Raw genomic sequence first — 25868 nt, forward strand, 5'->3', positions numbered from 1 at the left:
GCAAACTCCTCTAATTTTCAACGAGCTGTGATACATGTGGCACCCTGCGCTTTCTTAGCTCCAGGGTTGATTTACAGACACAGGTTACAACCTTTCCTGAGAGGGAGGGAGGGGACGGTGACATATTCCATCGGCCTGTGCTATCTGTGGGCTTTCTGTAGGAACGGCTCTGGAGCAGGGGTGAACTCCAGGTGAGAAAACAATGGAGGATGTGACAGAAACTGTGGAGACTGCTATGACATGCTAGGAGATTTAGGGTTGGCTTCTTTGCAAAAGTAATTTTTATCAATGGTAATGGTGGCTGGCTAGGCATTGATGTCTTATGCCTGTAATCTGAGCTACTCAAGAGGATACCATCTGAGGATCAGTGTTCAAAGCTAGCCCAGGCAGGAAAGTCCATGAAACTTTATCTCCAATGAACAGTAAAAAGCTAGAAATGGAGGTGGAACTCCAATCGGTAGAGTGTCAGCCTTAAGCAAAAAATGCCTAGCCAAAGTGTGAGGCCCTGAGTTCGAGCTCTACGATAGGCACAAAAAATAACATGAAGGGAAATGATGGCAGCCATCTTAGCATTTCTATATAGAACATCTCTCTAGGCTAACAAACCTGAGGTCCTCTAAATATGGCACAATGGTCTCATAACACACATGTGTTCTCTAGAGGTGACCCTTTCTGCATATTAAAGGATATAATTTTATGTACACTTGTGTGGTGCACATCTGGTCATGTCACTGGCTGCTTGACACTCATCAGTAGCCCAGGCAGTGGTTGACTATGTATTTATTTAGTTAATGAGCTTTCCACGCAAGAAGTGCCTCAAATCCACCATCTCAAACGATAACTGCATTTAACTACAAGGCTGGACTCCCGTCCCCTCCCTTGCTTTTTTCCCTTCCAGAAGCAATCACGGATCTACTCCTGTATTCGTGGCTCCTTTGTTTCATTTATCTGACATCCCATCACATTCATTTATCATCCTATAATGCATAGTATATTTTCATTTCTATTTAATTTGGGACACTTTAATTTTATTTCTATTAAGTTTCGAATCATGTTTTAGTGTTTCTAGAGCCAGCCATTCTGATGAGTGTATAACATTTTATTGTGTGAATGCACCACGGTTTGTTTTCCACCTTGCCTTTGATGGGCCTTGGGTTGCCTCCCAGTTTTATCATTACACACAGGGCAGCTCTGAGCATGCTCTCTCTTCCACATGCCTCTGCTTGTCCAAGGACAAGAGTGGAATTGTTGGATCACAGACTATGGGAAACACTTAGTTTCAGAAATAATGACCATGTTAAAAGTCCTTCATGAACATCCCCCCCCATATATGCACCTAGACAATTATTATTCCATCTGACCTTCGCCACCATGCAATAATACAAGCCATATTTTTTATTCACTAGTCAGAAAAGGTTTAAAAGTTGCATGGTGCTCCCAAGTCATTTAATAGTATATAAATACAATGCCAAATGGAATGTCATTGATCATGTTGGAACTAGAACTAACAGAACCAAGAAGCTCAGACACACCAAAGCAATGCCTCTGTAGTGCAGTTACATGTCGATAGGACAGTTCTATTGAGTGGCCAGAAAAAGGAGATTAGGACGCAATGTGTACTGCCCTCCTTCTAATTGGGCTGTTGTGATACTCTGGTTCCTTATTTGCAGGTAGGAGGATCTTTCATGGAGAAAAAGCATCCTATATGTTTCCTCTTTAGCTCTGTCAGATATGAGCATGTGCTGTGTGTGTGTGTGTGTATATATATATATATATATCATACATTTACTTGTATGCATATATAAAAGTATATATTGTTCAAGTATATATATATATGCTTAACAAACCAAACACTGTTGTCATTAGCAGCTTGTCATATATGTATGTTATATATACATGTCATATATATACACATACATACATACACACATGTCCATGTTCAGCTACATTGTGTGAAGAGAATATTTTCTGGCCAGGGCAATGACTGGAAGTACCTTACCTTCACATAAAGCTGCTGGAACTCTTCCAGGTTCAGCCTCCCGCTGGGACAGTCCTTGAGGAACCCCTTGTACCACTGCTTGAGCTCATGCTCATTGAACTCCGTACTCTTCACCAGGTCCTCCATGACTTCGGGGGCCAGTTTGCTATTCTGTTTCCCCATTCTGCCTGGAGAAAAGCAAATCAATGCAATTAGTGCTCTGACTGTGATCACTTCAAACTCGATTAGGAGCCGAGTTGGAGTTCTGAGCAATCCCTTGGTCAGAACGTGCTCCAGTGAATCTGTTCTCTGTCTGCCTGCCTCTGCCTCCTTCTTCTTGCTATTTTAGAACCGACAGAAGCAAAAAAGACCCTTCAGGCAGCTCAAGGGGCTGTACAACTCCCTGTCTTCCTCATTGTGTTGTCTGCCACATGACATCAAATAATAAGTGGAAACCAGGCAGCCATTTTTCCTCAAGCTATTATTATCATGTATGTGAAGGTTCTCTCTCTCTCTCTCTCTCTCTCCCTCTCTCTCTCTCTCTCTCTCTCTCTCTGTCTCTCTCTCCCTCTGTCTGTTTCTCTCTCTCCCTGCCACCCCCGACTTTCCCTGCTGGGGCTGGCTTTGAACTGTGATCCTCAGATCTCAGCCTCCTGAGTAACCCGAATTATAGGCGTAAGCCACCTGCACCCAGCACTGGAAGCTTTCTCTTTACTTCTCCCATTCAAAACAATTCATGAACATTTCCTTCCCCAGTATCTAATTCTATATTCAATTTGTAGGGACATAGGATACTGTTAGGTCTGCCCTGGAATGGCCCTTCCCCTTTGTTGTCCCTCCATGCACACGCGGCCCTCTCTACAAGTGCGTCCCCAGCACCTGTAACTCAGGTAACTGGCGCTCCTGGGGGCAGTGGGAGGTGCCCCAGGCTCTGAGGTCACTTCACCCTCTGCTGCCACACTTCCTTACAGCCCTCTCCCTACGTAACTTTTCTCCCTGCCTTAGTCCACCCTCTGCACACCTCCATCTGGTGGCTTGGTTCTTTTCTGCCTGAACAACCACGGGGAGGTCTTCCTTTCTCCAAATCTCTCAGATACCACCAAATGGGATGACTGGCAAGAAGTACAAGATTTTCTAACCCTATGATGAAAAGTTGTTTAGAAAATCTGATTGGCAACCATGGGTTATCTCCATTGGTCTGGCCCTAAAGTTGTAACTTCCTTTTTCAAATGAAAATATCTCATTTTTGTCAGTCATATTTATTCTCTCATCTTAGACACTGCTTATTTTCAGAGCTGAAAGCTCTATGGCTTTTTCTAGGCCCTGGTTGGTGAATATTCACTGACATAATTACAGGCTGTTATTACTGAGAGAAAACCAAAATAACAGTGCTTAAAACAATGTTACCTGTATTCCAGTTTATGTGGCCAAAACAACAGCAGATTATAGGGGGCAAGGAAGGTTTGCAATAACTTCTGATGATTTATGTATTTATGTATTTGGTGCTGGTACTGGGTTTGACCCCAGAGCCACCTCTATATTTTACCACTTGAGCCACAGTTCCACTTCTGGCTTTTTGGTAGTCAATTGGAGATAAGTCTCATAGACTCTCCTGCCTGGGCTAGCTTCAAACTATGATCCTCAAATCTCAGCCTCTGGAATAGCTAGGATTACAGATGTGAGCCACTGTTTCTCAGTTTCTCATGGTGACTAAATCTGACCACTTACTATTTGTGCTATTTTGAACAATAAATTTCTTCATTCATATAGCAGATATAATGAAACTTAAGTTTACTATGTGACTAAGTAAGAAATGAATAGAGAAACAAAGACCCAAAAGAGCATTTCAGAATCAAAATAGTTTCATTAGTGTTGGAAAATTTGATAATAGTTTCTCAAGAAATTTCTCTTCAATGTTATTGTTTTATAATAATATAAGAATTTAGACACAATGAAGTAGCCATAGATTGACTTAAAAAAGTGGAGGTAATCCTGACAATTCCGAGGGACCACCAAAAGTAAAAAAAAAAAAAAAAAAAGTAGCAGAAGACCTTTAAGATCTAGTTATAAGAGAGGGGATGAGATTGAAGGATTTACCTGAATGGATCTAGTTCGTCAATGAACATGAAATGAATTTCCTCCCAAGTTCTAGGCAGGTCTACACTTGCAGGTGCCCATAAGGGAAAACGTCATCACATACTTTAATGCTGTTATTTTACAAACCTCTAAAACAAATTCCACACCCTATGTTAGCTACATGACCTAACGTTGAGCAATTCTTTCACTGTAAATGGCATCAAACCATGCTCATAACTTCCAAGGAAATCTTCCGCTAGGCAGCTGCCCATGGCATGGTCAGGTGATACTGTCAGGATGGCCAGTTATTCTCTTCCAAGTTCCTCTGTCTGATAAACGTAGCAAAGATCAGTAGCTATGCCCTCTGTTATGGAGAGTCTCTACTTATTTTGGTTCTTAATTTCAAGTTCCAAGTCTTTTATAGCAACTGTCTCTTAATTATAAATTACCATGGGATTCCACAGCTGGATATGGAAATCAAGTGGGCATTCAGGTGTTGAGTTTAATTAATGTGGCTAAGAAAACCATAATTCACAGTGATCCTGAGAATCAAAAGGGGATCACAAATATTTCTGTATATCACTTTGTTCTTTCAGTGGAGATGCCTAAATGTTCAGTGTGTGTTTGTGTGTGTGTGTGTGTGTGTGTGTGTGTGTTTGCATGTATGTGCATGCATATGCTGGTCTTGGGACTTGAACTCAGGGCCTGGGTGCTGTCCCTGAGCTTTTCTGCTCAAGGTTAGTGATCTACCACTTGAGCCACAGCTCTACTTCCAGCTTTTTGGTGGTTAACTGGAGATAAGACTCTCATAGTCTTTCCCTGCCCAGGTTGGCTTTGAACCATGATCCTTGCATCTCAGCCTCCTGAGCAGGTAGGATAACAAGTATGAGCCACTGGTACTCTGTTATAAATCTTCATTATTGAACTAGAATCCCTCTCATAATAATAGCTACCTACTATGAAGAAGACCTATGGAACACATCATACACCTTAACTCTAAATTTGTGTGATCAACTGATCAACCAAGACTAGGACAGGTTCACGGCATTTAGAATATAACTTGTACAAGATCACACAACGAAGGCATGCAGAGCTGGAATTTGAACATATATATTCAAAGCTCTGACATACCATCTTAGACAGACAGGAAGATGAGAGATATTTCAGGGGCAGGAACAGAAAGAACAAAAGCAGGAAGGTCAGCTAAATCTGAAGTACTTCCAAGAAGGGATGAAAGAGAGATCAGTGACTTAGCACAACTGCGGCCTTGTTTGGAAAAGACAGAATCACCCAAACCACAAGCGAGGAAATGACTTTGCATTAATAATGGGAAAATGAATTGAAGGCTATTAAATACCACCTCCCCCAAGTGCCTTTAGAAACTCAACAATGTATCAGCTATGGAATTGCTTTCTCCAGAAACTTCTCAGTTCCAAACTATCTTCTATTGGGCTGCCTGAGCGAATTTCTGAAATACAAACTTTGTCATCTGAGCAGCTCCTTGAAGACCTCAGCATTTCCCCTCTGTCTCCAAGATTCAGCTCCATCTCTTTACCACCACGCAAATCCTGCCTACTTGTATCCTGAATTTCTACCAATCTGTCCCTTTCATTTCCTATGCCAACAATAATGAAGCGTTTACAATTTGCGGAGCTCAAACATTCGACCTGGCTCTGCATGTGCTGTTCTCGCTTCCTGGAATGACATCCTCTTCTGCCTGCTCAGACATCTTCCCTCTCTTCAAGTAACCTCAGCTCACACCCCGCCTCCTCCACAAACCTTCACAGGCACACTTATATGGTGTATCTCTCAAGCGTCTCCCTTTCCTGTAAAAAGCTTGCATAATCATGATTTATTTCCCTACTGGATTGTTAGTTTCTTTTATTTATCTCTGCATCCCTGGTAATTTGTCTAGGTGCTTAGCAGATACCTTTTGAAGGAATGAACAAATGAGGGGCACTGAGCTGTTTGGCATATTTCTTCCGGGGAAGATCAGTCTCATCAGCTATATCAGAGGAGAGTGAGGCCATTACAAGTATAATATCAATGGCAGTTCGTAGACAGGGGTGTTTCATTTAACTGTAGGGGAAACAGCTTGCCCTTTAGAAGATGGATGGCTTGCTCCTTGCCACCGATTAATTTTGAACACTTTGAAGGCACTGCCCATGTCCATTACCTCAGTATCCTTACTAATGGGCACAAAGACGGTCCTTAGTAATACTTAACCAGTGAGTGAAAGTGTGGGTGGATGGATATTCCAACTTATGCTCCTTTTGTTCTGGGCCAAGTAGTAGCTCTAATTACGGGATGACAAAACAATGACAGTAGATCTTAAAATATTCTCAGTAGAGGCTCCATGCTAATGTGCGAGGAGTAGAATGCCAGCTCTGCCTTGAACTTATTCTATGATCTCGGACAAGATCCCTTTCTTCCTTGTACTCAGTTTCCCCATTTCAAGAATGAGCAAGTTGGGCCAGACAATCCTTAAGGTCCTTCCAATTCGACTGTTCACCAATTTGCTGTGCAGGTGTTGTAGATAGGAATTCCAGACTTCAACTTGGCTTGTCCTGGTACATGTCAACTCTGTGGATTTTTTTTTTAACCTAAGAACCAGTCAGCACTCAAGTGTTTTGTTAAGAAGGGAGGGGACAGAAACCTGAGTGTGTTACTTTTAAGCTGGCATTCCAGAATGATGTTAAATCCAGCCCCACCCTAAACCCAAAGAAAATCTCATTGCTTGAGTTGCATTATTGAAAAACTTAGTGCTAGGCCTAAAAAGAAATAGGCTGAAGGGCTATGGTGGCCAAGAGAATTTAATGAGGGCTGAGTCCTTGGGGGGAGGAAAGCCCAGTATCACTTGATGGCAAATGATGTCCAGAATAGATGAGTTTTTGTAAAGTGCCTTGGTATAGAAGATTTGAGCATGGACCCATATGACATTGCTCTCAGAAAGCAATATGAAGGTCCAAGAGATGAACTATTCCCCCACCCCCAACCCCGGCTCCACCAGCTAGGAAAAGTTTCACAATCAATGAAGTTCTCTTGAATCTCTTTATTTTCTAATACTGGCCATCATTTTCTGTTGCTTGGAAGCTTCATGCCTAGAGGCTTGTTTAGCTCTCTTTTACTTCCTAGCCTATCTCCATAGCAGGTTTCAGGGTGAAAGAGGCAGAGCAGGCAATTGTGTCCCACCCTTGGATGAGGACCAGGTGAGCTTCCTGGAGGAAGAAAAGGCCCTTTGGGGAGCTGAGAACTGTCCATGTGAATCTTGACCCTTTGAGTATTGAAGAGGATTCCAGCCAAAACAGAGTTGTGGGGGATGGGGTGGGTGCATGTTTGCTGCTCTGAGTGTGTCTCTCGCCCACTCCATACAGCTCCCTAGGACACACCAGGGCCTGTTGAGTGTGATGGACACATACAATTGTACAGCCAGCTCCACCCAGGTAATCTGGCAATCAGCCTGGCTGATTTGTCGAAAAGCTGGGTGGCTGAGATGGAGCAGTCCAGCCACATGTAGAAACACACAGCCGCACAAGCACATTAGTGGCGAATCAGGCTTGGAAACAGGCCCAGAACAGCAAAAAGAAAGAGCGTTGGAACTTAGGCTGTAGAGCTCTGGAATGCACGCAGTGCAGCAGTGTGGGCAATTGTGCTGGGAGCCAGGCTGGTTCCAGTGTCGGGTTACCTGGATCAGTTTTGAATCCATCAGATCTCTCTAGGCCTAGGCCTCTTGTCTACACACTGAAATAACAAGAAGAGGGTGGCCTTTCTCTAATCCCTCTCTGACATGGCAGAATTGCCCCTGTCATCTATCTGAACATTCTTCTTCTCACAAAGCTCTGTGCAATCTTCTGCTCTACTGGCTCTCACTGCCCTGCTCTTTCTCTTACACTTAGTATCATAGTTCAGTGTCTCTAATGACAAGTGTCACAATTAATTTAACACGTAGAAAACTTCCAAGGAAACTCAGTCTGAAAGACATTCCTGAGCATCTTCTGTGGAAAGGGCTCTGTGCTGGGAATGGTAGGACAGGAAATCCTGGTTTTAGTCTTGAAGGCTCAGGTCTAGGTGATGTTTATACCTCTTTCATTAAAAAAAGCATGCTGGCATGAGCAGTCACAGCTAAGAGCTATGGTGGCACCATACACCAAGACAAATTCACACCAACCAGGGAAGTCTAGCTGTAACTGCTCCCCAGGTGAAAACTTATAGGCAGGATTCCCTACATCTGCTTAAATACAATAATGGTCTCGGCTTCCTTTGTGGGACTGACCCTTAGAGGGAAGTCTGCATATTTAACTTGTAGCCCAGGTGAATAAGATCATCAGTCAGTGTGTGGCACATTGCTGTAGGCGCGGGGGAAAGTAACAGAAGACTGTCTTAAGCACAGAACACCCAAGGCTGCACAGATGCTACTTGTGTTTTCATTCTCCCCACCTGGCATCCCTAATACAGTTTCAACATCCTTGTTCTAGAAGCCAGCATTAAGAACTCATAAACTAGACACCCAGTGAAGACTAAAGGCTGAGAGATTGTCCTCTACGCTCTTCTAGTTCAAATCCTGTGGTTTTAAGGGGACAGAGTTGAGAACAATGACAGATTCTTCCAGATCCACAGGGCAGCTACTGGCAGGGCTGTGGCGGAAACCCTCAGCTCTGTACCCCTCTAGCACACTGTGTGGGTCAAACCTCAAGGCCTGAAAGCTACCAGTCATTTTTAACTCTGTGCAAAGATGTCGAAATGACTCTTATTACCAACCCCCTCAGATCCTGAAAACCAATGTGTGCCAGCACAATGTGTGGGCTTTTCCTTTCTGGTAAAGACAACTATATGAGGTTCTGGCTTTTCCTGCTTCTTCTCTTCCTCCTCCCAACGTGCTCACAAGGGCCAAGGAGCCTTTCCTGGGGGAGTGAAGCGAGAGTGTTGCTCACAGGCTGGCATTGCCTTCTGTGTCTGGGAAGCAGAGCCGCCTTGGGGAAGAGAATGCCTGCTACACAGCATTCTGTGCTGCTGCGGCATCAAACCCGACCCTCACGGGATTCCAGCCGGGGCTCTGGCCCACAAGCAGGAAACAAGCAGCGGAGCACAGGCTCTATCCTCAGGGAACCCAAGATAAAAAGGAAACGTACATATTTGATCTATAATAAATGAGGAAAAATACTTTGATAGCAGAGGCAGTTGCACTGTTAGGGCAAGTGACGAGAGAGTTTGTTAAAAAAAAAAAAAGTGTGTAATGAATACACGAAGGGAAAGCAGAAGTGGGCCCTAGGGTTCAATCAGTGGGTCCAGCTGTTCTGTTTTCTACAGGAGGCCTGGGGAGGTTAGGGCACTTAGAGCCGGGGAACACAGTGGGTTTGTAACACATCCCAGAAGTGCCACTCTTAGCAAGAGGCTTGTAGCCTGCTGCAGCACCCAGTCTTTTGATCCTTAGACATTGAGATGGGCTGAACATCCTGGACCCTGTAGAACTGGAGTCACTGCGTGAGACCAGGCTGAGAGGAATGGCTTTCCCTCCTGGGCCTGCCGCAGCTGCTCCCAATGCCCCATCTGAACTCTCCTTCTTTAGAGAAGGGACCGAGGGCCAGAGGGTTCCAGTAGCCTTGGCCGGGGGAACAGTTCTGACTCTAGACTGGAAACTGTGGGTGGACATTAGTCTTTGGGTGTGATTGGTCCAGAGCTAAACCCAACAGATAGCTGGGGTGTGACGCTGTTTAGTAACTCTGGTTTGCAAAGAACCACATGGGTAAATCAGCTCTTAGGGATCAGAATAACCCACCCATCTTCTTCTTTCTGTTTATCAAGACACAATGATGATTTCCCAAGTACCTGAGAGCACGTCAGGCAAAAGCCTATTCGCTGCTGTATTATTCACTGCTTATTTCATGCTCTCTTTCTATGTCCTCACAGATCCCACTGCACCATAAACTCATGGAACTCTGATCTCTCTAGCTTCCTGCAGCCCTGCCCCCACCCATTACCCCACTGACGTCCCTTTACCCCGTCCCCATTGCATCTCCTGTCTCCTGACTCTCCTCAGGTCACCGTGGCATCCATCTTCAAGGTTCCATTAAAATTAATCTGCTCTGTTGAAAAAAAAAAAAAGATTCTGCTGAGCTTTCCTTGCCCCCAATTTTGCTCATTTACTTTCCCTTCTATTTTTAGGGTGCAATCTCTCTCTCTCTCTTTTTTTTTTTTTTTTTTTGGCCAGTCCTGGGCCTTGAACTCAGGGCCTGAGCACTGTCCCTGGCTTCTTCCCGCTCAAGGCTAGCACTCTGCCACTTGAGCCACAGCGCCGCTTCTGGCCGTTTTCTGTATATGTGGTGCTGGGGAATCGAACCTAGGGCCTCGTGTATCTGAGGCAGGCACTCTTGCCACTAGGCTATATCCCCAGCCCTCTCTCTCTCTTTTGAAAAATAATTTATTGTTATTGTGAATGTGATGTGTAGAGGGGTTATAGTTACATAAACCAATCTCTCTTACTTTCACTTGGTTGAACATGCTGGAGTTAGACCTAGGAGCCAGTGATGTTCCCGTTAAATACAAGGTGAGTAACTTTTGATAAGTTACTTAGCTCAGTAGGGCCCTGGTTCCCTTGTTTGTCAAGTGGGAATTGTGCTATTTGCTCTCGGGGCTATTGAGAGGATAGCGAATATATTGAATTCTTTCCTATAGGTCCTTCCACAAAGCAAGGAGTTTGGCAACAGTAGTCATTTCTGTACTCATCGTTCATCAGCAAACCAAGCAGAAGATAGAGAGGCAGCTGCTTTATGAGAGTCACCTAGCTCAGTACATGTGACTAGAAGCACACAAGTTCTAAGACAGAGGAATCCTCTTGTGGGCCCTGTTGACTTTGTATCCTTCAAGTAACAGTGCTATGACTTGAGACAGGAAAGTCACTTGAGGATCCCATAGCCCAAGCTAAGCATCAGCTGTTGAGTCGAGGAGATTTCCATTCAGCTCCTCACTCACCCACTGAACAGAAGTTTGAGCTGATTAAGAGCTGATGACCTTTCATCAGAGGCTCTTTCAGGCAGCCACCCACTTTTCTGCACCATATTTTTTCTTCCCTGGGCATCCTGGCCACTCTTTGCATTTCTGACAACTGGTTTGTATGAAAGGAAACGGGCCCTCTTTGGCAGTGTCAGGACCTCGCTTGCTTCTGTGAGGTAACTAACAGAGGAAATGCTTTCATTAATAATCACCGCCTTCTGCCCAACAGATTGTGTTCTAGGCTGTGCTGCCAAGTCCCAGTGGGGAGGGATGGTGGCCCTTACTTCAGAGCAGCAGGGCGCTGCCAGGAAGGAGCAGACTCAGTGTCCTGCATCACCAGGCACCTCCCCCTCAATGCCTTAAACGTTGGGAGTGCCACCTTATCCTTGCAATGGATATCAATGAGTTGAGTGACACGGCCCTGTGTGTGGCCAAAGAAATGGTCGGGTCAGTGCCCACTTGTCTTTTGACCCTCATGCCGAGAGATGCTTGCACTCAGCATGAGCCTAAGCAGTTATCCCTACAATAATTCTCAGAAGTGAATAGGTAAGTCTTTTTTTGTTTGTTAGTTGTGGGGCATGAACCCAGGGCCTGGGCATTGTCCCTGAGCGCTCTTTGTGCTCAAGGCTAGCGCTCTACCACTTTGAGCCACAGCTCCACTCCCAGTTTTCTGATGGTTAACTGAAGGTAAGAGTCTCATGGACTTTCTTGCCCGGGCTGGCTTAGAACTGTGATCCTCCGATCTCAGCCTCCTGAGTAACTAGGGTGACAGGCGTGAGCCACTGGCACCTGGCTCAGGGAAGTCTTAAATAAGACAATTTTGAAATAGTCATAGAGGTGGGTTTATATAAGTAATGTATTCTATTTGAATGATGATGCTATAAATTACTGAGCCAATTCATTTACTCAACAAATTTTTCCTCAGAACTGTACTAGGGTTCCCAAAACTAAGCCCACAGCAGATCTTTCCTGAAAACGTGGTCATCTACCCAGCTGTCGACTTGACGTTCTCATTATTGCGTGCTGCGACCACAGCAAGCTCCACATTATTATTCAAACAAATTCCTCTTCCCGCCACTCCTCTCTGGGTAAATGATGCCACCCTCTGCCAAGCACCCCACTTAGAACTTGTTTGTCCTGGACTTCTTCATTTCTTCCATGGCCCTATATCTAGTCAATTGTCAAGTTAAATAGTTGATAGATTTTGTTGTCCACCTTTCAATCCTATTTACTTCTCTCCATCACCATGTCCTTGGCTCAGGCTGTAAGTTCTCTCATTTTGACAATCACCCAATGACTTGCTTCTACATTCACAGTTTTGCTCCCAGCCCAGAAACCTCCATTCCACCCTGTAACCAACAAAATGTCTTCAACACTTCCTCCTGCTTAAACCAGCTGTGGTCTGTCACTGCCCTCATTCTGGACTCCAAACTTTTCAGGACTTTCTAGACCTTTTCAACTGGGCCTGTCCTGCCTCAGCAGCCTCTGAGCCTTCTCCCTACTTCCTTTCCCCTCCTCCTCCCCCCTGCCCACTCCCAGCATGCACTTCTTTAGTCTTCCTTCTTCTCACCCTCTTTCCAGCTTGCTTTATCATGTCTATCTTCTTGATTCTGTTCCCTTCTGGTGCTTTTTTAAAACCTGAGGACAGTTTCCATTAGCTCTATCTTGTTCTTTTAGTGAACTCTAACTCATATTTCATATACATGAGATGTTATTATCAATGACTTCATTGTCTGGCTTCCTTTTTCATACCTGATTGCACTTTGTAGAACTTCCCTCCCTATATCACCTTCATAGTAATAGCTGTCATTCTTGTCTCTACTATCACTAGACTTGGAGGGAGAGTGTGTTCCTCCAGGGGCAAAGTGATTGTCTCACTCCCCTAGGATTGAGTTCAGAGCCAACCACTGATCAGGAACCCAGGAAATGTCAAATCCATTCACTAGCCTGGGATCCCTACTATCGACAGGTAGAACTTACCAGTTGTACCATAAGAAAGAAGCTACAAGATGACTGTGCTAAGTTCCATGAGTGAAACAAGCAAGGGGGAAGTGAGAAGGGAAGGAGAGAAGGAAGGAGAAAGAAATGAAGAGAGAGAGAGAGAGAGCAGCAATGAAACCTGTTTAGAAGCTATAAGATTGAGGGACAATGTTTTATCAAGCGATTTCTCAAAAATATCTCAAGAAATAATCACACAGTATATGTGCCTTGCAAATGCAGACATGTGTGCACACATGCATACACACACAAACAGCATTGTTTAAAATGATTCGAGCAAGTGTATGGTTGTACATGTCTGTAATCCCAGTTGCTGGTGACATTGAGGTAGCAAGTTTTTAGTCTGAGGCCGGCTAAGAACAAGTTCAAAACCTCTCTGAAATATAAACTAAAAGCACACAGGCTGAGTGTGTGATATAACTGATAGAGCACTTGCCTAGTAAGTGTGAGGCCTGGAATTCAAACACCAGTCACACCAAACAACAACAAAACAAACAAACGAACAAAACCCAACCAACCTGGTATCTAGCACAGGAAACTGGTTAGGTAAACTTTGGTTGAGCTGCACAGTGGAAATTATGAAGCTTTGAAAACTGATATTGAGATCTGCATTGGCTGACAAGCATTGGCCTTGATTCATATATTTAAATTTAACAAAAAAACATGCAAGCAAAGGCTACATATTTTCAAGGATATACATTTGCCTGAAGAAATATATAAAACACATAGACTGGAGGAAGGGAATGGAAGTATGTATTAAAGATTTAGAGAAAAAAATCACATAAGAAAACCCAAGAAGAAATCATCTAAGAAAATCCCAGAAGGGCTTTACAAAGGCAGTGAAAGTGATATGCCACATGCTAAATGATGTAATGAATCTAAGTGAGGTTTGTGCCCAAAAAAAGGAAGACAAAAGGAGGGAAGATATTGTAATCAACTGTTAGGTGAGAAAAGCAGGTCACAAAATGGTAGTAGCACCCTGCTTTTGCTTTATACACACCCTTACTCAAGCTTACATGCACAGGAAACACCAAAATCTTAACAGTGGTTGTCAGTGCAGGCAGTGAAATTCAAGTGTCTCCTCCATGTCTCTCTGAACTTGTTATAGTGAACACACAGGACGTATATCATCAGAAAAAGTGTGCACACGATATTAAGAAACAATGAAAATGGCTTTCATTCCCAAGTGGGTCTCAGGAATTGTAGAAAGCATTCCCACTCCCTTTTCAAACAATGTATTCACAGCCCCGTTTTGAGGACTCATTTGCAGGACACGGGCCTACCCTGTTTAGCTCTGGATGTCGTAATAAAGGAGGAGTAGCTGGGATGACATCTCAGCACTCTGTGGAAGCTGTTGTAGGAGACGTTACATTGGAATTGGAGTCCCCGGGGAAGAATCTACCAGGTCAGCAATGTCTCTGAGGCTCTATATTGTCCATGTTTTCACCAGATGTGTGTGTGTGTGTGTGTGTGTGTGTGGTCTTTTGCTCTTCCTTGGCTTCTTCACTCAAGGCTGGTGCTCTACCACTTGAATCACACCTCCGCTTCCATTTTATTGATGGTTCACTGGCAATCAGAGTTTCTTGGATTTGTCTGCCTGGGCTGGCTTTAAATGACAGTCTTCAGATCTCTTGATTACCTAGTAGTGTAGGCCTGAGCAACTTGATTTGAACAAAATTCAAGAGAGGAAAGAACTTAGCAAGTGCTAATGCACTCTCTAATACTGCTAACAATTCAAATTCAATTAGTGCAAATTCAGAGAGAAAAGAATGATGAATCCATGGATCATCACTTCTGGGTGCCTAAGGCTGCTGCCTTGGATGGTCCAGAAAGGACTTACCAGGACAAAGGAGAGCCCCAAGAAGGCTTTGGAAACAGGACCATCTCTCAATCAACCTTAGCCACCCACATTGCATAGGACATGACTCTTTGCCTGCAAGTAGGGTGCATCATTCTGGTGTCTTGACCTGGATCCATTGGCTACAGAAGTATGTGCTCCCTCAGGGTGACCTTCCTAGGCCTCTGTGTGTGTTGTGGGTTTTGTGAACTTTGTGTCCTGTACTTTCCCTAAAGCAATCAGAACTAGTCTCCAGTGCCAAGCCAGTCCACAGTTTCCCCGAGGTACGTCTGCACAATCCCCAGTCCTCATTGAACTTCTCTTTTCTCCTCTGTGAGAGTTCTATGAAATGCATTGCCTGAAAGAATTGCCAGAGGCATTGAAAGAAACATACCATGGAGAGAGTTTCTAAATTGTACAATGTATTGCCCTTTAGACTCTAGTGTAAATTTCATGACCTGTCAGGAGAGAAAACAAAACCCAGAGCTGCAGATGGACAGCAAGCTTCATATCCCTGGAATGAAGTCGTAAAGACACCCAAGGAGCCACCCACAGAAGATTTACAAAAACAACGCAAAGGAAGAAAGAAGGCCATGGAGAAGGGAAAGTGTATCTGAGTCCCCTTTCTTGGAGCATCAAGAGATGGATGACGGGGTTTACTTGCCAGAGGGATGTGCTGACCCTCCTAGTCCAGGGTTCTCATCATTGACTTGTGTCTACGTCTAAATTTGATTTATCCTGACCTTGCTGGTGTTTTGTGTAGGATCCAGTAAAAAAAATTGGAACAGAGCCCTTCATTAGGGTGCATGAAAATTATCTTGGTTGAAAGTCAACAATACCAAGGCCAGGCAGAGTAAAATCAGACCTTCCGGGTGTGTTTGGCTTACCAGGGAATCCTCTACCTGCCTCTCTTCAGGCCGCGGAGAGCACAGGTAACAGGTGCTGAAGGAGCCGAGTGTTGCTTCCCCTCTCACCCTGTAGGGATGACAAATGCTTGTGGGCCAGAGTCACTGCCACTGGAAACCGAGTGGTGGGTAATGCTTAGTTTCCACACAGCTGAGTTGCAGATTAAGATAAGATCATGTTGCCTCTTCCCATTCATCTGATGCTCTTCCATGTTGACACGGAAAGAAACCTCTAGACCATCAGATAGTATGTTTGAGCTGTAGGTTTCCCTTACTCTTAAGATTTTGCAGATTTGCCAGTACAATCAGTGCAGAGCCCCATTGATCAGGGCCTTTTGTCCCAGTGCAGGGAGAACATCCTCTGCAGGGAGAAGGCTAGACCTGGGTGGCACCCAGCAGAAGTAAAATGCCTCCTCTAGCACCTCTAGTAGCTGGTCTCCTGGGAGAAGTTATGGAACCTTTCCTACATTTATTTATTTTGGGTCACAGTGCTTGAAGTGAGGACCTATGTACTGTCCCTGAGCTCTTTTGCTCAAGGCTAGCACTGTACCACTTTGAGCCATAGCGTTACATCTGGTGTTTTGAGATAAGAGTTTAGGAGATGAGTGTCTTCGGGACGTTACTTCCTGGGCTGACTTTGACCTGTGAGCTTCAGATTTCAGCCTCCTAAGTATAGGATTACAGACGTGAACCTTTCTTACCTTATTCGATTTGTTGTGTGTATTAATAAATTCTTTAAAAATATTAACTAGCGAATCTATAGACAGCAATAACAACAGTAAAATCATCTTCATGATCATGTTATTCAGTAGATAGCACTATGTATTCATTTTCCAGTTGAGGGTAATAGGGCTGAGGGAGTGTACCCAATACGTCTAAGGTCACACAGCAAGAAAATGGTGGAGTTGGAATTCCAACCTTGTACTTTCTACAGTAGAAACGATTTGTTTCAGAGTAAGACGGCCACTCTTCCTCCCTCTGTCTGGGCACTTCTTTTTTATGAGGGCTATTACTAGGGAGTTGAACTCAGGGCCTCACACTTGCTTGGGCAAGCATTCTACCACTTGAATCACCCCTCCAAGTCTCTTTTGGCATTCGTTGTTTGTGAAGAAGTAGCTCACTTTATGCCCTCCACTGGCCTGGGATGAGATCTTTCTACTTGTGCTTCCCATTTTTATTAGGGATTACAGGCATGTTCCATTGCACTGCGCTATTGAGCTTTTCCCATAGCTGAAATAACAGGTGTATAGTACCAGCCATTGGTTGGAATGGAGTCTCCCCAACTACTTTTTTTTTTTTTTTGCCCAAGCTAGCCTCCCTGATTTCTGCCTTCAAAGTAGCTAGAATTATAGCCACTGGATCCAGCCTTACTGTTTACTTCTGTCCCCCGCTGAGTCAATTTCTGAGCACTCTAAGGCCTGGTCTTTCATCTCACCAATGCCTGCTTTTAGCTGTGAGGGCACAGGCTAGGACTTGGATGCTAAGCACAAGAACAGCAATTCAAAGAGCAAGGAGTGTTTAGCTTGCCGAAGCACAAACTCAAGAGTGGAAATTTGAGCTCTCTTCAAATAAACGCACAGTTTACTGGCACAAAAATAGACATATAGATCAGCATAACAGAATGGAAGCTCAAGAAATAGATCCAGCTATATATAATCACTTAATATATGATCAGGGAAGCTTTGCAGAACAAAGGGGACAGAAAGATAATTTTGTAAATGACATCAACATCCCTTGATAGCAATTTTGATGATAAAATTCAGGATTAAATAACACTACTTATCATATTTTTTAAAATGATGCTTGGAATACAAAGTGAAGATAATCTTATTTATTAAGATCAAGAAGGATTTTTCTGAACATAAATGACAAGGCAGAAGTTACAAAAGATAAAATGGATACATATTTAAATATGTATATACATTCAAATGCATAGAAATTCAAAGCTTGGGGAGTCTAAAAAATCAAACAACGTGGAAAAAGAGAAGCAATTGTGTTTTAAGTATGACACATGCTTAGAAGTAAAAGGGAAGAAGATTTTGGGCTGGTTAGGTAAAGTATATAAGCAACATATGAACAAAAGATGAAATACCAATAGCTAATAAAAATGAAATGTAGTTAAATGGTACATTGGTACAACCCACCAGAGAAAGCTAATATCAAGAAAGCATCAAATATTAACACTTTTAATTCAAGTGGAAGGTATTTTAAGAAGATATCTGGAGTAAGAAGTTACATAGAAAGATAAGGAGCCTCCTCTTTCTGTCATTTAAACATTCAAGCTAAGTAGGACATTAGTGGCTCCTGTCTTTAAGCTATTCAGAAGGTTGAGATCTGAGTATTAAGGTTCGAAGCCAGCCATCCAAGGCAGAAAAGTCCATAAGATTCTTACTTCCAATTAAAAGCAAAAAGCCAGAAGTAGAGGAGGCTCAAGGGAAAGCATGAGGCCCTGACTTCAAGCCCTAGTTCTGGAACACATACACACGCACACACACACACACATTCAAGGTCCTTATCTTGATAGTGATGAATTTGATAGTATTATATGAACAGGCAGGCTCATTTCCTACCTCAATGCAGAGGCATGTGTCTGACAAATTGGTTGACAATATGGCAACTATAAGTTCCCTTGCTTGCTATCCAGCTCAAAAGGGTTATACAATAAAGCAGTAGAAGCTTAATTACTAACGATTTCAAATAAGGGAAATAAGCAGTCTTAGAATAGATTCGAGGCTACAGTGTTGTTTAGAAAATTATTATTAATTCTCTCATATTTATACAAGATTGTTTCTAGTTCCTAGAGGAAAAAAGGTTTAGGTTACAAAACATAGAGGTTATCTGACCCAATCATTGCTAAATATAGGCTTTTGGTATTCTGGGTGTTTTGAGGTTGTAAATCATTTTTTTCTCTGCTACCTCAGTGTTATTGGAAGGCTTAAAATTTTCCCTTTTAAAAATCAAGTTTGAATAATGAAAAAACTATCCATTTTGAATAAATTTGTCTTTCCACTCTGGGTAATTAATTAATCTTTCCTAGTTTTGTCATCTACTAGTTTGTGAAAATAACATTTAATGTATAAATTAGAGGTAATAAAGAAAACTAGCACAGTGGTTGGCATTAGTAGACGCTCAAGAAACAGCATCTACTGGTACTGTTTATTTTTTGTCAGATTTTTACTGCTCTGTACATTCCATTTTCCTATGCATAATGTTTTTGATTAATACAGATCCATCGATACTCATACCCTTTAAAAATCCCATAGAGACTGATGCTCAGTAAAAAAAAAAATCACTGCCAAATAAGGTAAACCTTTGATGTTCACAGATTTAACATTTGAAATATGAACGTCTCCAGTACGGGCCTAAAGTCTATTGAGTCAAGTGATTCTTAACTGTCCAGGACCCTTTGTTTGAGACATGCTTGGTATAGGACTTGTTTATAGAAATAAGTCACCCAGACAATGAGTAGTTCTCCAAAGCATTTTCATCACAGTGCTGTTTTTTAATTACTCTTTTTTTCTCATGCCTATAACATCTCTCCTAAATGGTCAAAATGCAGAGCAATCACAAGAGAAGCTTTGTTCCTTTGTGGGAAATATGCCCTTAAAAAACACCCCCTCCTGTTGGGTACCCATGGCTCATGCCTATACTTCTGGCTACTCGGGAGCCTGATCTGAGGATTGGGGTTCAAGACTGTGAGTCTCTTATTTCCATTTAACAACCAAAAAATCCAGAAGTGGAATTGTGTCTGAGTGAGTGGGGGAGCACTAGCCTTGAGTGGAAATAGCTAAGGGACAGCATCCAGGCCTTGAGTTCAAGCCCCAGTATGGGCTTGAAAACAAAAACAAACCCCTCTGGTAATAGATGTGAAAAATAATAACATAACAATATAATATAATAATTATAAATTTAATGTATTTTTCTATTATAAATACTTATAAAATAATATATTAAATATAAAAATTATATGAGTTGAAAGCATGGCTCAAGTGGTAGAACACCAGCCAGTGAGCAAAAACAAAAGCATCAGGTGCTTAATTTGAGTCCCAGGTATGGAAAAAGAATAAAATAAAAATTCATGAAAAAGTGCATGCTCAGTTTAGTAGAAGGACTGTTTCTTAGGAAGAAAAGAGTTCCAGAAATTTGAGTAAGGAGATGAGAACCATTTCAAGATATGAGAAGGTATTAATATTTGAAATCTGTGTAATAGGTCAGTGGATATTTGTTATATTAGTCCCTACATTTTTACCTATGAAAGTTTCACAATAAATATATAGTTCAGTGTCACCCCTTTCAACATCCTCCTTTCCCTGCCACCCTCCCCTTCTCTTACTTTTGTAGCATTTTGTAATTCATACTTATCTCTAATCCAGACTGATTTTTTCCCAGATACGTCACAGTGTGGAAGATTAACTACTCAAATGGCCCTCTTTGATTTGGGGTAATTATTCTTTTCCTCTCTGGCTCTTGTCATACTGAGTAATTATATTCATTTCAAAAGAAACCCTCAGTAGAATAATAAAGAAAAACTATTACTAACTTAGAGAACATTATTTTAGTATAGGAAAAGGTAGTTTTTCTGCCATAGGTAATCCTCCAGTGATTTTGTTATGATATGAAATTTTTATAGCAAATTAAAATGCAAATTTAAGGCTTTCATAAGACTTGTTGGTACCAAATTTATTGGTATTGCAATAGCATCTGAAGTTAATACTTTCCAATTAGTTTTGTGTGTTACAATAACTTGCCAATTTGTGATTCTGTGAGATTTGACAGGGACTCTGTCTTTCTCACAGATGTCTATATTGTGTGGACATCCAGTAAGTGTTTTAAACATCATTTAGGAAAATTTCTGGGTTTTGATGTGCATGGAAATACTAGATGCAACAGTTTGACCAAATATTTGTAAGACAAGTTGAGAAATTTTGGTGTTTTGCAGTTCTGTGGTAGATAGACATAGAAGAGAGTAGCTCTGTCATTTGCTTACCTACATAAAATGAATGTGTGGTCATTTGCAGTTGATGTCTTTATCTTTACAATAGTCTAAGCTTATGTGTTGGAGTAATTTCTTAAGTACACTCAGAACAGCCTTGTGAGATGGTGTAATAATAGCATATTTAATGATAAATATGCATTGCGTTGACAAATGGTCGACTACCTAGACGTAGCTTCCTTCATATTGTAGCTTTGCCAGTGCCTATTGGTGGGAAGGGCTCAAGGAAGGCTCAGAGAAGGCTACTGGCCCACATGACAAACTTGTGTTTGACAATCAGAAGTGTGGAATATATTGCATATAATATATTGCAAAGAATAAGAAAACCTGTTTTCTTTTTCTGAAAGTTGTAAATTGTTTTCTTGCATTTTATAATATGTGATACAAGTTCTAAACCTACATGAGATTCTTTCTCAATCAAAGACGACTAGATAAGACATGGAAAGATAGATTGTTAGCCAATGTCATTTTCTTTTAGGTGGTACTGGGCATTGAACCCCCAGGGCCTTGAACATGCTAAGTAGTACTTCCACACTGAGCTAAATGCTAAGCTATTGGTTTTTTTTCAGACATGATCTCACAATGTAGCCCAGGCTACTCTTGAATTCAAAATCTTGACTCATCCTTCCAAATGCTGGGATTTCAAGCATGTACCACCATGCCCAGCAATGCAATTGGTCTTCCTTCCTTTGCCTTCCCTCCTCCCCTCCCTCCCCCCTCCCTCCCTCCCTCCTTTCCTCCCTTCTTGCTTCCTTCCTCCTTCACTCCCTCCCTTCTCACACTCTTTTTCTCCTATTTTCCTTTTCTTCCCTCACACCATTCCTCCCTCTCACCCTCCCCTCCCTCTCCTTTCTTCTTCTTCTCCTCCCCACCCTCCCGTTCACAGTGATGCTGGGTTTAGAACTCAGATCCTTATGATTTCTAGGCAAGTACTATACCACTTGAGCCATACTCCCCACCCTTCGGTGTAGTTTTTACAGACAGAATTTTCTTTTGCCAGTCCTGGGGCTTGAACTCAGGGCCTGAGCACTGTCCCTGGCTTCTTTTTACTCTACCACTTGAGCCACAGCCAGTGCCATTTCTGGCTTTTCCTGTTGATGTGGTGCTGAGGAATTGAAGCCAGGGGCTTCATGGATGCCAGGCAAGCACTCCACTCCTAAGCCACAGTCCCAGCCCCGGATTCGGTGCTTTTGCCCAGGTCCAGCCTTGTGCTATGGTCCTACCTACATCTCTGAGCCACAGCACCTGACTTAGGTCAATTTTATTTACAGCCCTATGTTAAAGAAAAACTAGGTATGTAGATTAGAGTCAAATAATAGAAATAATTTATTTTTAGTATTAGGATTATGATTTTTATTTCTTTCCACCATAATATTTTTCAGATTCTTTCTTTATTGTGAAACATTACCTCTATAATAAAACGATGTGGTCTTTTGAAAAGGTTTACAGATTTAGATTGCAGACAGACAATTTTCATATGCTTGGCAATGGATGGAGTATATCTTAAAGTCTATCGATTGTCAATTTTGATTGATAGATCAATAATTGCTCAGTGCTCTGCACTCTGACCACTGTGCATTCAGTATTAATGGACGCCAGTATTAATGGACAACAGAATGCTCTGGGGTTGCAAATGGCTCAAACTCACACTCCAGAGTCAAACAGGCCGAGTCCTGCTGACCGGCCAAGTCTACCACATGTTCCTCCAGGCCTCACTATCCTCTTCTGTGAATGGGGCTGGAAGCATAAACCTGCAGGGCTTTGCTGGAAGGACAATATGTAATGCTCAGATAGGGTGCCTGAATTATACTTGGCAGGAAGAAGTTCTTTCCCTTCTCATCTTTCTGGTTGTTCCTTGCCCTACATATTGACCATATCAGTTATTAATACGTCTTTCGTGGAAGTGGCTTTTTCAATATTTCATGTTCAGGTAAGTAGTGGTAAGTGGTTTTGACTTACAGATAACTGCTCATGCAATCAAGGTTGGGCTGCTGACCCAAGTGGTCCAGTACAGGCCAGCTAAAGAGGTTGATGAAGTTGGATTGTGGGAAGAACTCTTCCGATAGGGGTAAAAATAGACAGACTTGCTCTTCTAGGATTTGGAATGAAAAGCAGATGGTATATGATCATTTGGCAATAATAAATTCAGAGCTCAACTGCAGAGAGGGAAGCTGCGTTACAGTGTACGGATAGACAAATGTCTTGGGGAGCCCACATGTCTCACAAAAAGAAGCTGAGGCGGATCCCTAGGGTTCAGTTGGTTCTCACTGGCTCTGAGGTTCCAGCTCTTGCTCTTCAAAAATAGACACACTTTACAAAATAATGTTCAATGGCGAAACAAAACAAAGCACAACACAACTGCTTTACTGCAATGCTAAACTTACGACCAAAGTCAGAAGGGAAGAGAAAACAAAAACCTGCTTATATAATCTGGTGACCTATATAAATGCCTCGTCAGAAAGCAAATATTCAGTGCTTTGATTTCTAAAGACTGTGGAAATGTTAGCATCCGCTTTGGTTTTCATTTCTAACAACAAAAAATGTTTACAATCATCTGAAGAAAAAACACACAAAACCTAGTCTGTAAGATTCTGGGATGAAATCCAGAGGTAAGAGGATCCATGAAATGATTGCTAAAGACCTAAGAATCCATATGATCACTAAGCCTTGCAAACTGAATAGGTAACCTCTCACCTCCAGTGCATTATTTTTTTTTCAACCATATGTCAGTGCCATTGCTATTATTCAAAAGTGAGTTGATTTTATATGTTGCTCAGTTATATCAGCTAGTCAAAACTGTGCATTTCTTTACCCCTCATCCAACCACTAGCCTTGGGAGCTTAAAAAAACCGTTAACATTAAAAGAAGACCTAGAAATAAAACCAGGGCTGGAAAGAATAAGAACACCTGCTGTGAACCGTCAACCCAAGGAAATCTCAATAGGTTTGAATTGCACCTCAACCCAGTAGTAGCAGTTCTGCAGGCCGAGAATCACAGACCGCGCCAGCTGGGTGAGGGAATTTAGGGTGAGTCACATATTTTTTTGTTGTTGCTGTTCGGATGAGAACCTATTAGAACAATGCAAAAGGAGTGTCGTTTTCTGGTTTAGCTTCTGGGCGGTATTGTTACAAGTCACAGAAGAATAGATACTTGGCAAGGAGTCTCTCTGAAGAATTGTACCACCATCTACCCGACTGCCCATGAACACAGCCTTCCTCTTTCTCCTTCCTTCTCACCACAAATACAGTCTTCCTCCTAGTACTTCTCCACTTTTTTTTAACCCATCTTGAAATCTGTGCTAACCCACTGAAGACCAAGTCAAGAATCACCTGTCATTGGGCAGCCACCAGCCTTGAAGCCATCTGATTCCATCTAGATTTATCTCAGATACTCTTAAAATTTAGAATATTTCTATCATTTTGATTACTACTGTGCATGGAATTTTTTCTACATTTTTATTCATGAATTGCTTGTTTTCTCTCAGTGTTGTGAGTTGAATCCAGAACTTCACACCTCCTAGACAAATGTTCTGCCATTGAACTATCTCCCCAGCCATCTAAACATTTTTTTTTGATAAATTGAGAGGAAAGATGATTTGCTTTTGTAATTTAGTTTGAATTGAGCCTCCTTAGGAAAAAAATTGTTAATTTTGTGTTTATTTGAATCTTTGGATTAAAAAAATATGGAATACCTCCATGAAATTTGCCTGTCATCTTTGCTCAGGGACCATAATAATCTTTGTGTTGCTCCAATTTTAGTATATGTGCTGCTAAAGTGAGTGCTGAATTGTGTGTGTGTGCAATCAGCCAAAAACCAGATCGTTTACTCTCTTTTCTGATGTTTACTTTGCTTGTTTTGTTTCCCCTTCATATTGTTAGCACAAGTGAAATATAACAGACCGTAATCCTTTCTGTGGGAAGACTGGGTATCAAAGACAAATCTGTATCTATTTTTGAGAACACTAGCTCATGAACAGATTTTTAAAATCATCTAACACCCTTTCAAATTCTGGCAAGAGACTGAGATTTGGCTACGCATTCAGTGATAGGTAGGTATAACGGGAAGTATATCAGAAATATTTTATTTTAACTCTACTCATTTTACATATGATGACTCTAACCAAAAGAATGTCAAATTGGTAAAGGTAAAAAGATAGACACAAAGCTCATAGGAGAGTAGTAAGGTTTTATGACAGTTGGGATAATGTCTTTGGTAAGAGATGTAGTTATCTTAGACATGAATTTAGAATATTGCTAATCTATGCTGATTTTTCTTTTCTGTTTTGGTTTTAGTTGGGAAACTGGAACTCAAACTCAGTACTCGACACTTTGGCTTATATATTATCTAGTGCTCTACCAACGAAGGCAGGTCTCCAACCTGTCTGTGCCGATCTTTATATTTTAAATATCAACTGGTCAATCTAAGTTAAAACATTTATTACAATGATTAAATTTTGCCACCACTAGGATGGCTAAGGTTGAAAAAGTCCCTCCAACAATCCCGTCTCATCTTACTCAATAACAAGAACACACTTTTTTAGCAAAGGCTTTTGACCAAATTTTGGAGACCGATATCTATGACAATTTTTAGGTGTGATCTAAACAAGAATTTTTAATAGACAAGAACGTACCCTTTGTCTCCTTTTCCTCCATCTTGCTGCTTGAATAGTAGGTGCGTGGGACAGCTACCCAATGTACTCTACAGGGTTTAAACACCTTCAGAGGATGACGCAGCAAAGAAGAGAAGGTCTCTGGGTTCCTGAGAACTTCATGAGCAGCCCTGTGAGCCTGGCTTTCCCTTCCTTTCCACTTCTTTATTTGTGTGAGAAATACATTTCTCATTAGGGGTTTTCTACCATTTGTAAAGGAGCTCTAATGGATGTGAAAAGGAAATGGCAGGATGTAGCAACAAATGTTGAAGTATAATACTTTAAGGTTTCTATGCTAGTTTTTACCTCAGGGGGAAAAAATCACAATGTCTCAAGCACTTCAAATTTAAAACAATGGCCATAATGATCATGTCAGTAGTGATGATAAAAAAATGGGTATTGACAGTGACAGGAAAGATGGAGGGCAGTTAATACAAGGGCTT

At 42.0% G+C, this 25868-nt stretch overlaps 1 protein-coding gene and 1 non-coding gene across 2 annotated transcripts in view; both read right to left on the reverse strand.

Annotated features, from left to right (window-relative positions):
• Nucleotides 1–25868, reverse strand: part of Vsnl1 (visinin like 1) — an 88639-nt gene that overhangs the window by 42572 nt on the left and 20199 nt on the right. Inside the window, exon 2 of the mRNA XM_048353619.1 lies at nucleotides 2000–2166. Within this exon, the coding sequence (XP_048209576.1) occupies nucleotides 2000–2161 (162 nt within the window). The 5' untranslated portion in view covers nucleotides 2162–2166. The remainder of the gene's footprint in view (nucleotides 1–1999; nucleotides 2167–25868) is intronic.
• On the reverse strand, nucleotides 24454–24559 carry LOC125357004. The gene has a single exon (XR_007212037.1). It is a non-coding gene; the product is annotated as a U6 spliceosomal RNA (small nuclear RNA).

The sequence above is a fragment of the Perognathus longimembris genome, chromosome 8, assembly GCF_023159225.1.
Source record: "Perognathus longimembris pacificus isolate PPM17 chromosome 8, ASM2315922v1, whole genome shotgun sequence".
NCBI classification, from domain to species: Eukaryota; Metazoa; Chordata; class Mammalia; order Rodentia; family Heteromyidae; genus Perognathus; species Perognathus longimembris.